At 48.3% G+C, this 12,349-nt stretch overlaps 1 protein-coding gene and 1 long non-coding RNA gene across 2 annotated transcripts in view; both read right to left on the bottom strand.

The window, feature by feature from the left end:
- The window catches only part of LOC146868289 (uncharacterized), a 102,257-nt gene extending 90,821 nt beyond the window's left edge, over window positions 1-11,436 (bottom strand). Inside the window, exon 1 of the long non-coding RNA XR_014962852.1 lies at window positions 10,444-11,436. This is a non-coding gene — a long non-coding RNA (uncharacterized LOC146868289). The remainder of the gene's footprint in view (window positions 1-10,443) is intronic.
- On the bottom strand, window positions 4,857-6,236 carry LOC146868290 (orexin receptor type 2-like). The gene has a single exon (XM_085614195.1). It carries the CDS (start codon window positions 6,006-6,008, stop codon window positions 4,857-4,859), a length of 1,152 nt encoding a protein of 383 aa, XP_085470321.1. The 5' UTR covers window positions 6,009-6,236.
- Window positions 11,437-12,349: the final 913 nt, after the last annotated feature.

The following is a 12,349-nucleotide window of genomic DNA, read 5'->3' on the forward strand; positions in this document are numbered from 1 at the left end:
CTATAGTGCAGGCGTAGGATAGGGATTGACTGCTGTACTATAGTGCAGGTGTAGGATAGGGATTGACTGCTGTACTATAGTGCAGGCGTAGGATAGGGATTGACTGCTGTACTATAGTGCAGGTGTAGGATAGGGATTGACTGCTGTACGATATGAATTGGCTGTTGTACAATAGTGCATGTGTAGGATTGTGATCGATTGTTGCAATATAGTGCAGGTGGAGGATAGTGATTGACGTCTGTACTGCAGTGCAGGTGTAGGGTTGTGATTGACAGCTGTGTTATGGTGCTGGTGTAGGATAGGGATTGATAGTGGTATAATACCGGTGTAGAATAGGGACTGGCAGATCTACTATAGTGCAGGTGCAGGAAAGGGATTAACAGCTGTGTACAGTGTGCCAAACACAAAACATTAGTTTATGAATACAGGATTGAAAAGTGACGCAACACAGCATTTGGAATGAATATTGCACCATCGTGTGTTACATCTACCACATCAACACTGTATCATGAATTGTCAAATCCTCAGCATTACCTGCCCGTGGGAGCTGTTCGAGGCCACCTGTAGGGATGCAGTGGGCGTCAGACGAAGGTACTCGGTCGTCTAAGCCCCTGCCGCTATGCAGTGGCCCTGGGACTGATCTATAGGGCGCAAGTGACCCTACACTCGTCTCCTGCTCCTACCCTTCCACTCCCTCCCCCTTGACTTCTACAACCTCACTCGACTGCAGATAAGCAAAGTTTCGATCCATTTTGGGTTGGGCAGAGTAGACAGTTATAACTATACTTGGAAGGCATTGGGAACAGTATATTGTGTTAAAGAGGGGCCAAAAATAGAAAATACAGTCAAAGGTTCCCAATTTAGGTGTAAACCTCATTGCTGCTAATTTTACCAGTGTGAGTCCTTCGGGTGCTCATTGTTCTTGTGGGGGACGTTTTGAACCCCAAGCTCTGCATACTGTGTGTGTTCTCCAAACTTCTCACACTATCTGTTCATTTGCCCCAGGTAATTTGTCTGTCCCTGTACACCAAGCTTCTCACAATACCCGTTATTGTGCCACATGTCCCTCACTCTCTATGTACCCCAAACGCCACACGCGGTCTGTCATTGTACCCCAAACTTCACACAGTATCCATCCATGTGCCACAGACTGCTCACACTGTCACTGTTCCCCCAAATTATGTATGCTCTCTGTTCACATGCCCAAGCCTGCGTCAAACACGATCTCTGCACGTGCCCCCGGCCGCTTACACTTTCTTTGTACCTCACGCTCACTCATACTGCCTGTCCATGTACACCACGCTTCTCACACTATCTGTCCACGTGCCCAAGGCCGCTCACACTGTTAATGTACCCCAAGCTCCTCTCTCTGTCTGTCGATGTGGCCCAGGCCCCCGCACTGTGTGTCCGTGTTCCCCAAGCTGTGCTGTGCCCGCGCCCCTCACTCTGCCCACGTGCTCCGTACTCCTCACTGTTCATGTGCCCCACCATGCCCCTGCACTGTCAATGTACCCCAAGCTCCACCACTCTCTATTTGCCCTCGGGGCCCTCATATTGTGCACCCCAAGCTCCTTATGCTGTCTGAGATTCCTGGGCTATTCACAAAGTATTTCCATGCGCCAATGGGTCCTCGCGGTTTCTGCCCAGGTGTCTCCAGCTCAAGTGTTCCCCACACTGTCTGTGTTGATGACCTGGCACAGCAGCCTAGCTATCCATGCCCTGCACACAATCTCCTCGTGCTCCAGGCCCACGCGCCGTTTTCCATGTGCTCCAGGCTCCTCTTTGCATCTACCTCCACCTCAGGCTTTGTCCATGTCCCCAACTCCTCACATTATGCTCCGCATGGTATACTCCCAGGTGTGCTAAACATGGGCACCAGGCTCCTGCGCTCTCTGCTCACATGTGCCCTCCCCCTCCCCTCTACGTGGCGAATGTCAGTGGATATTATACCACCAGAAGAGCAGGGGTTGTCCTCACCTCCTGGTAGAACCTTGCAGTGAGGCTGTGGCCCTCCCGAGAGTGCGTGTCTCATGTGAGAGCATAGCTATGATGCTTGTGACATGGAGGGTGGGCCCCTCGCAGCCCTGTGGCGCTGCTGTGAAGAGTGCCTGTCACGTGCTGCTCCATGTGTCGGGAGTGGCCTGACTGGTGCCTTGGTGTATGTTGTTGTCACACCAGCGTGTCTCCCCCAGGCCGGGCCCATGGATAATAAAGCATACCATTCAGTGGACGCTTTCTGTTTCACAGTCCAACGCTGATGATTTATCTATCTCGTAAGGATGAAAGTCTGAACCGATCCACCAAAATTCAAACCTGTGAACAAATGGTTGCACACTGTGGCCTGCAGGGGTCGCTTCAATCACGGGACCCTCTTAAATTAAGGTATAGTGCGAAGTTGCTAAGCATCGTTCCCCTCGATAATAGCAGGAGGCTAGCAGGGGAGAATTCCACCTTTTAGCTGTCATTGTTTTGGCATCCGGGAGCCAAATGAAATAACAGCCTTCAGACCCATCCTACACATTTTCACTGCTATGGTGAGAAAATAGGAGGAATGGCCATTGGTTGATTTTAGAGGCATGTTCAGTGCTACCAGCCACCCCTTCACCTCTGCCCGTCACTGTGCTCTCTGAGGCAGGATCCTGCTGTGGGAGCCTCACACCACTCAATCAAGAAAAAAACGAGCCTTCGCAAAGTCAAGTTTGGTGAAAAGTCCAGAGTGATTTGTGACTATTTGATTACAAATACCTCTGCAGTAACTGAGGGTATCCTTAGATTCTTAGGCCACCTATCCCCCCCCCCCCCAACACACACACTCACCCGCCCCACCCAACTCTTTAGAAGGGCCCCTTAGTCAGGATGGGTCAGAAAATAAGCCCAGTTCCAAAATAAAAGTGCCCCCATTGATGAATTAGATAGCTAACGAACTGGCCCACATATGCAGATCAGGGCAGTTCTGAACTTGTAAAGACACGAGGTATACGTGCATTGTAATGTATGTGAGGCTGCATGTATTTGTGCTTGGTGCAGGCACTGTATGTGGATAAATCAGACTAATCAATTGGATACCTGGCCCTCCAGACTTTAAAACAGACCCACAAACAGTAAAACAGCCCACACACTGACCTGCCAGACCACCCTCCTTCTGGCACTGCCAGATTGCCTTAAAGGCCAGTCCGACCCTGCTTAGCCCCAGGTCACAGGCACCGGGTGGACTGGCCGCTAGGAATGGGGGGGGGGTGCGTGAGCATCACCCTGTGTATGCCGGGTAATGTACGCGCAGGACTCTATTCTCTCAGGGACACGCCTTCAAGCCATTGGCCTAACCATTGTGCGGGTCCAGGGCTGCCCCAGAGTGTTCTGGTGCCCATACCTGTGCTCACTGGTACTGACGGCAGAAGATGGGAAGGGCACCTACCTGTGTGCCCTGGACTTCACCGCAGAACGTCCGACTCAAGAATGGAGTTTCATCAAAGTCTGTGCAGGGGTCATAAGCTAGAGGAGATGACAGGGTATCCTGCAGGGTGCCAGATGCAGAAGTGTGGTGTCCACGAGTCTCTGACTAAGAATCCCACTGTGAGACGCTGGCGGGAGGTGGAGAACCCCTATAGGGTCTGTATTGAAATCCCGTGGCCCCAGCGGCGCGCTGCAATGAATAAGGAGGCGTCCTGGGGGTCGGCACAGAGTGCTGCGTGAGTGAAGGGGTCCACGGCAGCGCGCTGGAGCCAGCGACGAGCCTCCTGGGATCTCAGCGAGATGCTGAGTCAGTGACGAGGAGTCCTGGGTCCCCAGGAGTGTACAGGAATAGCCTAAGGTGATCCTGAGCTGCCCACGGGACAGAGTGAGGGGCACCGTGTGACCCTAACAGTCCGCTGTGGCAGCTAGTAATAATAAAATTATGTCCCGCGGCCGCACTGTGACGCCGGTCCTTCTCAGTACAGTAGTACTGGGATGCCTCACAAGTCACGCCACCGTGCACTTTCAATTTGCACTGCGCAATGCGCATGACTATGGCATTGGTTACAAGCCCCACCCTGAAGACCGCGTCAACGCGGAGACAATTGCGCGCCACCGCGCACCATTTAATTACGAAGAGCCTCGGAGGCCCGGCCAGGGCCCGGAGTCCGGGGCCCTGGGCATGCGCACCAACCATTTAATTAATTAAGAGGCCGGCATGGCGTGCGCACCATTTAAGTTATGGGGAGGGGAGGCCCTGCGCACCATTTTATTCATGAAGACTTAGAGGCTTGTTTGCTGGCTCCGTTGAGTGAGGGGGCCCCTAGAGCGCGGGGCCCCCCCGCACCGCGGGGGCTGCGGGGGCCTTTGTTACGCCCCTGCATGCAACATAATTGCATGACTGTGGCAAAAACTAAACCAAAATCTAAAGCTACAAACTATAAAAGACCAAATCTAATACGTATGCAAATACTTGCTTTCATTTACGGCAATTTTTGGCACTGTGACACTGATATGCAAAATCTTCTGCTGAATATATGTGCAAGGCAAGCAGAATTCAGAAGTTTGAGTGCCGGACGTAAGTGCCTATTCAGTCTTACCACAATCCAACAAAGTAGAGCCAAACCAGGCGCTGCACGCTGCCTCTCACATCGCGGCCAATGCCCAATGACCTGCATTGTGGAACACAACCCTAACTCACTATTGACTACTTACAGGTGAGAAACTATCAAACAACGTCTATTTCAATAGCCCACTGCCTGCTCTGGTGATCAGGGGTGGTTCATTTGTGTCTCAACTGTATCTTTGGTCTGCGAAAGTGCTTAGTGGTGCTTCATTTCGATTGCCACTTTACAAACAACCCAAATATAAAATACAAATGCAATAAAACACTGCCTATTAGGTTAAAAACGAGTGGAGCAAGTAAATGCACATAAGAATGGCCTTCTGTACAATAGAGGGATTTCTTGACTGAGACATACCATGAAACTGTCCTTCTTCAGGAGAAAATTCAGGAAGAGGATAACCACCAGTGGGATCCAGAATGCTAGGAAAGTTATGAAGATGTATCCAAATCTTTTGGCAACTTTCTCTTCCATTCTCTTTCGGGCATGTTCTTTGGATTTCACAGAGAGGAGGCAAACAGCACCAACTCTTTCAGGGATGTCTTGAGGGAGGTGGATCAGCGGCATAGCTGGCTGGCTTCCAGGGGAGCATATGGAAACAGAGAATGGGATATCCTTATTGTTCTCCTCTTCACTTTCGGTCATCACGATGGCCGTCGGGCAGTAGGGAACTTGAGCAGTAGGCTGGCTGTGGCACTGTAGGTTGTTCGCCTTGAAGACCTTGACACAAGACATTCCAGTAATTTGTGTGGCCGGTTTCAGATGTATTCCGCTGTCGAAGATCTTATTGGAGTGCTGCTTCACGACAAAAAAGATCCTCAAGTAGTGGAGTACAATGAGAGCCAGGCTGATGATCCAAATGGGAACCAGAATGCAAACCCCAAAGGGGTCAAAGTAGTTCTGAACATTTATCGGCTGGTGTCGGCAGGTCAGGTACACAGGAGTGTGTTTTGCAAATGTTATGGACATAATCGGCACCAGGAACCCTGCGGCCCAGATCATGAAGATTAATTGCTTGATGCGGACTGTCCTTTGCTGCATTTCAAATGGGAAATCAATGGCTTGGAAACTCTCGGCGCTGATGATGACCAAGGTCAACAACTGGACGCAGCTGCTGAGCGAGTACGAAAACTGCTGGATGGTGCACACTGTCTCCCCCAAATCCTCACGGCTCACGGCAACGGTCAGCAGCAGCAGAGGGATGTCAAGGGAGCACTTCAAGAGGTCTATGACCGCCAGGTTGACCAGGAGAGCGTTGTTAGCCGTCTGCAAGGGCTTGATGCTGTACACAACCCAGCAGACGAGGACGTTCCCAATGACACCGGTGATGAAGGTGAACCCCAGCACTAAGCTGGACGCAGCCAGGAACATTGTGTGGAGAGATAAAGCCATCTTTCCAGTGGCGTTGGCCTCTCTTTCAATTTCTCCCATTCTTCTCGGAATATCGCTTGAAAAGCCGGCAAACCGAGCCTGAAAGATGCACGGGAGCGCAGCCTTCTCAATAAGTTGATAACAGGCAAATAAAGCAGTGGATCCCGAAGGCAGAGAGGCGGTGCGCCTTGCTCCCCCTGATCAGCAGCATTTCCTTAGAGACACCTGCTTCGCCAGGCTTCAGTTTCCCTGGACACATGAGCCTCTTCTGAGGGCAGCTCATTGAATTACAGAACTCCTTGAATTAAGGGGCAGGCACTTGGGCGCTGAACATCCTCCGCGCGCTCTGCTTGGAATTGAATTGATTTTCTTTTCGTCGGCGTCTTTCTGACCAACCCACAGAGGCTCCTGCGCCGAAACTGCTTTTCAAGTCAGGGGAGCCCCAGTTTTTTGGCGCGCGGCGCGTCGATGGGCGGACGCAGTTCCGGGGAACGGTTCGAGAGGCGCCGCGATGAGCCCGCTAATGACTTCCAGTTCCACGCGCACATCTATTTCCACGGAGTTGAAAACACATAACACAGCCGGGGCTTGCAGGATGTCCGATTCTGATTTGTAATCAAGACCCCTACGCTTTCCCTTTTTCCTAATTTCCATTTCGTTCCTGGAGTCGAAAATGTGTTTTTGGCGCGCTGAAGAGGATGAAAGGCGGCCAAGTCTTCAAAACACAGGATAAAAAATAATAACTATTCGGCAGAAAAGGGTGAGGGCCGGGGTGCCTCGAAATTAAATACCCTCTGGTATAGTCCATTAAAATCATGAACGTCACTGTAAATGCAGCTGAGGCTTAACGCTGTTTGCGAAGCGCAGTACATAGCTATATGGCTTCCAGGCACTTTGGAGATGGCAAGGGCGGCGACGTTACTTTCGCCTACCCAAGCTCAAATGCGGTGAAAGGGACAAAGGTTAGACATAAGGCAAACACGCATTGGCAAAGCCAATAGGCCTCGGCAATGCTCAAGCTATTGGCACTGTCAATATGAATATCTTTTAGATCATTTTCTGTAGTAGCTTGTAGAATTGCGAAGCAAGATTCGATGTGGTAGGCAGCTGACAAAAGTGTGTACAGCTAATACTGAATGTAGTGCTTAATTTGTAAAATTGTAATTTGTAAAAAAAAAAAGTGCCAGTTCTCTCGTCAGGAGGCCACTGCAGTTTGCACCTCATCTTGCCCCTGCTATGCTGCCAATTATAGTAAAAGCACAACTACTAACCATCACACTCTTACAAGTGTGACAGTTCGGGGTGTTTCAGGTCCCCAAAACTATAAGAATGGCTTGGGCGTCACATAATAATATTTTTTAATGTATAGTGAATTAATAATTAACTGTTGTTGTGGTAATCTCTAAATTACCCAGATAGCACCACCTTGTGGCAGACTGTGAAGCTCCGATGTTGAAAATTAAGTGGAAGCATTGGAAACCACCGGCTCAAATTAAGCACTGGGCCATTTATGACTGGAAAGATTTTCCAGGATGCTCGTTTCCGGTATAGGGAGGACCTGGCTTGGCAGTTCGCTCTGGACTGTTCCTCCCTTGAGACACAGGGTCAAGACTGATTTGCATATGGCTGGGTCCAAACTTGGGTGGCGTGGTGAGCAAAAGAACGGTTTAAACCCAGATCTTTGTGACTCCGGGTGAATGTTTGCATTGTTCACCATTCCGTCCATCATTTGTCCCTTTTGCAAAGATTTTCCATTCATCTTAAAAAACTATGTGATTGACAACCAAAGATACTAACCAGTACAAATTTGGTACTAAGGAAAAAAGTAGTGAGGTAATAATTATATATCATTGCTGAGAGATATAACACTCCAATAAACAGCGTCTAGCAGTGGGGGTGAGTGGGAGGAGGAAAGAGGCACTTGTGCATACAGCATCAACTGCAGGGGCAAATTGCAACCTTTTGAGCAACGAGAAGCTCTAAAATATCTTGAAACAAATGCAAAACTCCTGAAATGAAAGGTCCTTACTTTATAGCCTCTTTCTAAGATGACTGTACTGTAAAACAATTTTGGCATCATCATTCATCGCAATTAAGAAACACTATGAGGAAGTTCTCAGGGAGTCTGTTGCGCCATATCCTTAGCACAAGACATCAATCTTGGATCAACACCATTTAATAGACACAGAGTAAGTTGTAGAGACCAGTGTGTTTCAAAATAAAATGAAATTAAGAATAACTTGCCTTTGGTTATTAGTACCATATGGATGAAACTGGAAGTACAGTCTAGTAGGTTTATGCACATGCTGCAGAATTCAGTGATCTTCAGTGCAGAGAGAGTGTGTAACACACCTGACTACACGGATGAGCACTTACCCCGGGTGTCTTCCACATTCTTTAGCTGAGCTGGGCAGATGGGCCCCCAGGCTGCAGCAGCAGTCACTGATGATTTATGTGAGTAGAAGAGCCGAGGATGGTCCAATCTTGAGTTGTCAGAAAACTCACCTGTGTCTGCAAGCTAGACCAGAGTGGAAATAACTCCCAACCAACCCTGGACTGGGACAGAAAATAAGCCCTGGCACCAAAATAAAAGTGGCCCCCATTAGCAAATCAGACGGCTAAAAGAGTGGCCCACATTTGCAAATAGTGGCAATTTTGAACTTATGAAGAAATGCTATGTAGTCAATTTTAAAGGAACATGAGACTGCATGAATGTATGCTTGCTGCAGCACAGGGTTTGCAGTAATACAATGGAAATCAACAGTAAAAACCAGCATACCAGACTCAACAGGCAGACAAACAGCCTAAACATCAGCCAGTTCACTGACCTGTCACACCTACCCTTCGGTAGCAGTACTGGCAGTGGCATAGGCTCGGAAAAAGAAGGCTCTTAGCCGCAGCCTGCCACCTAACACATTGTATGTGTTAAGCCCGGTATGGGTGACTGCGTTTATTTAAGGATACTTCACGTAAGGTTTGTTGTGTTATACTCAAATCACCAATAAAACCCAGAGCACCAGACCAAACAGGTCTACAAACACCCAAAATAAATTAGCCTGTACAGCACCTCTCGGGACTCTACTACACAGGCAGCGGGCCAGCAATGAAAAAGGAAGCTGCCGCCCGCCATAACATACACTTTATGAATGTTTCCAAGGTATGGGAGATGTCGATTCTGCATTTAAACTTTCTGCTGCAAGGTTATATAGCCGAGAAATCAGCAGTGAGTAAAACACAATGAACCTGTCAATCATAGCCTTGGAAGACATTATTGGCAAATTAATGTTTCCATGTGTAATGTAACTGATATTCATGAAAAGTTCTCAAATACCTTTGGGTCAAGTTCGCGCTATATACAACTGTGTGAAAAAAAAAAAAATCTGTTCCAGGACTACTATCTCTGGAAGGCAGCGACACAAGTTTCGGCTCACATCTATCTCCGCCTGAGTTCAGAACCTACCGTCCCGGTATCCTCAAAGCAGGGGGGGGCGAAGTGGCGGCAGGAAAGCCGAGCCGCGGCCTCCCACAGCCGGAGTTCTTCCTAAAACAGACCTCAGGTTTAATTAACAGATACGCAGGTTTCATTAACCGATGTCAAGGGAGGCAAAATGGCACATAACAAAACAAGGCAGTGGCCGGAAAACATTCTAAACAATCTCCGCCATAAAGGATGGCGCCCTTCCAATTAGCAGACCAGGCCCCTAAAACTTCAGTCAGAGCTCATCCCACAACAGGTCCGAGGTTTAATTAACAGAAGTCAAAGGTTAAAATGGCATCTAAAAAAATACGTCAGTGGTCAGAAAACGTTCCCAATAATGAACCTCACTATAATGTTCTATTACCAATAATGAACCGTACTACAAGATTCTAAACACGCCCCATACATAAAGGGGGTCGTTCTTCCAATTAACATGTCCGGACAGTTATAAAAAAGCATACTTCAGGGTACTCTCATAAACAGCTATTCAAACCATTTGGAACAATGTGCGTGGATTGTTTTGCTGCACAGGCCCACCAGACCCGAAGTTTAAAGACTTCCAATGGATCAGAGCAACTTGTCCCAGATTAACGCTGCATGCGACAGTTTAAAGGAGGTAGGTAAATAAGGGGATGGATCAGTGATGGATGCTTATGGGTTATTTGATGTGTTGGGGAATGCATTTAAGTTAACAAAGTTGCATTTTAAAAGGGGTTTTAGAGCTATGTAGGACGGCGTTTATATGGTTTTAAATAATGTTTAAGACGTTGTGATAGGTTGTTTAAGGTGAATAATGGGAGCTGTGAAACATGGCTGTAATTTTTTATTTTTTAAAAGACGCAAAGAGCAATGCATTTAATGTGAACACTGGTGTATTTTTAAAAGGATGCTTAACGCTATGTATGCTGATGTTTATGCTGTCTTAATTAATGTTAAAATTAACCCCAAACAATTTAACAATAAATAAAAACAGTTTCAAACAATTTAGCAATAAATAAAAACTGTTTAAGTACTCACCCACGGGGCAGGTCTTGTGGTTCTGATGGTGAACTGCCTGTTGATAGATGTCCAAGGTCGTTATGCGCGAGGCCCAAACTGCAGCAAGTCCACACAGGGTCCGGGGCCATAATAGGCCGGGTGAGGGCTAGGTCTGGGGTATGGATGTCGACAGTTGGATTTAAAAATAAATAAATAAATAAAAGCATCCCGAGCCCACTTACCAAGGGCGCTGCTATGGGGTTTGTGAGGCCTGGGGTGTGGGCTTTGATGGCGCCTGGGAGGCGCGGGTGCAAGGCGCCAGTTGATTTTTAAAATTGAAGCACCCCGGAGTCCAATGTGCTCCATGCGGAACTCAGGAGGTATGTGAGGCCGTGGTGGGGGAGGGGGCTCCGATGGCGCCTGGGAGGCGCTGGCCCAAGGCCCCAGTTGATTTTTTTAAAATTGAAGCCCCCTCCCCCGAGTCCACTCTGCTCAATGCGGAGCTCCGTGGGGTCCGTAAGGCTGTGGTGGGGGCTCCAGTGGTGCCTGGGGGTGCTGGCGCAAGTCGCCACTTGTTTTTTTAAAATAGAAGTCTCCCGGAGTCCGCTCTGCTCAATGCGGAGCTCCGGGGGTTCGTAAGGCTGTGGTGGGGGCTCCGGTGGCGCCTGGGGGCGTGGGCGCAAGTCGCCATTTTTTTTTTCTTTAAATAGAAGTCCCCCGGAGTCCGCTCTGTTCAATGGCGAGCTCTGGGGGTTCGTAAGGCGTGGGGTGGGGGGGGGGGCTCAGATGACGTCTGTGTGGTACGGGCGCAAGGCCCCAGGTGCTTTTTTAAAAATGAAACCCCCGGAGCCCGCTGTGTTCCATGCGGTGCTCCGGGGGTATGCGAGTCCGTGATGGGGGCCCCAGTGACGCCTATGGAAGCCGGCGCAACGCCCCAGTTGTTTTTTTAAAAAAAAGGAAGCCCCCAGAGCACGCTTGAGGAAGGTGTAGCTCTGGGGCAAATGGCTGCATTTCAAAGCAGACTGCGAGGGTTCCGATGGCGGCTACAATTGTGTAGGGAGCTTCCTGTCCGTGAATGCTGTGGTAGGCCCCGCCCCTTCAATGACGTCCCCGGGACTCCCCTAACGTCTTTGAAGGGGCGGGGCCTACCGCAGCATCCACGGAGGGGTGAAGCTCCCGGTAGGGATTCCCCAATGATGCAGGATTGTTGTGGTGTCACCAGGGCTTTAAATGGACGCTTTCTTCAGTGATATATATACGCTTTAGTTGCTGCTTATTTATCTTATGCAGCTAACAACCAGTGACAACGCCAATAGTCCTGCTGATGTTACTTGTTGCATCATATAGCAGGACACAATGTCAGAGACACTATATGCAATTTTTTTTAAATAAATAAATATATATTTTGTTTTAAAAACGTGAATGCACGCCCATAGCTTAAGGGCTTATTTATTATAAAGGCCTCAGATACCCCCAATTATTGTTTCCCATGCTTCCAAGTTAAAATAAAATAAATAAATAAATAAATGTCTGGGTAACTCCTGTGATTAATACATATTCTAGAGAAGGACTTATGATTTTGTATAGCAGATGCTTTGAGGGTGCATCAAATACCCATACAACGCCATAAATGCCCAGGTTTTGTTTTCAATTTTGATGTGTATGTTTTCTCAAACTTTAACAAGGACGTTTAGCTGCGGGTCTGACATGTCGTGCCTACAGTTTGTCCACCCTTAAACAGTGTAACATATTCCTAGATACTGTTTTACGTATACCCTGTGTAAGTATGCGTGTCTCTATGTGATGTGTATTGACGTTTTCTAAGATGTATGTAACTGTAATATCCTGCTTATGAGGTGTGTTTTTAAAGCGGACACTTTTATATTTAACCCAGATGCAGGACATGCCAGAATTAATCCTCACAGATGATGAAATGCGCGCCCTA

Source organism: Triturus cristatus, chromosome 1_2 (genome assembly GCF_964204655.1).
Source record: "Triturus cristatus chromosome 1_2, aTriCri1.1, whole genome shotgun sequence".
Taxonomy (NCBI): domain Eukaryota; kingdom Metazoa; phylum Chordata; class Amphibia; order Caudata; family Salamandridae; genus Triturus; species Triturus cristatus.

What these genes read in the sequence shown, in the direction of transcription:
- LOC146868290 (XM_085614195.1), bottom strand. Translation starts at nt 6,008, where the DNA reads ATGGGAGAAATTGAAAGAGAGGCCAACGCCACTGGAAAGATGGCTTTA.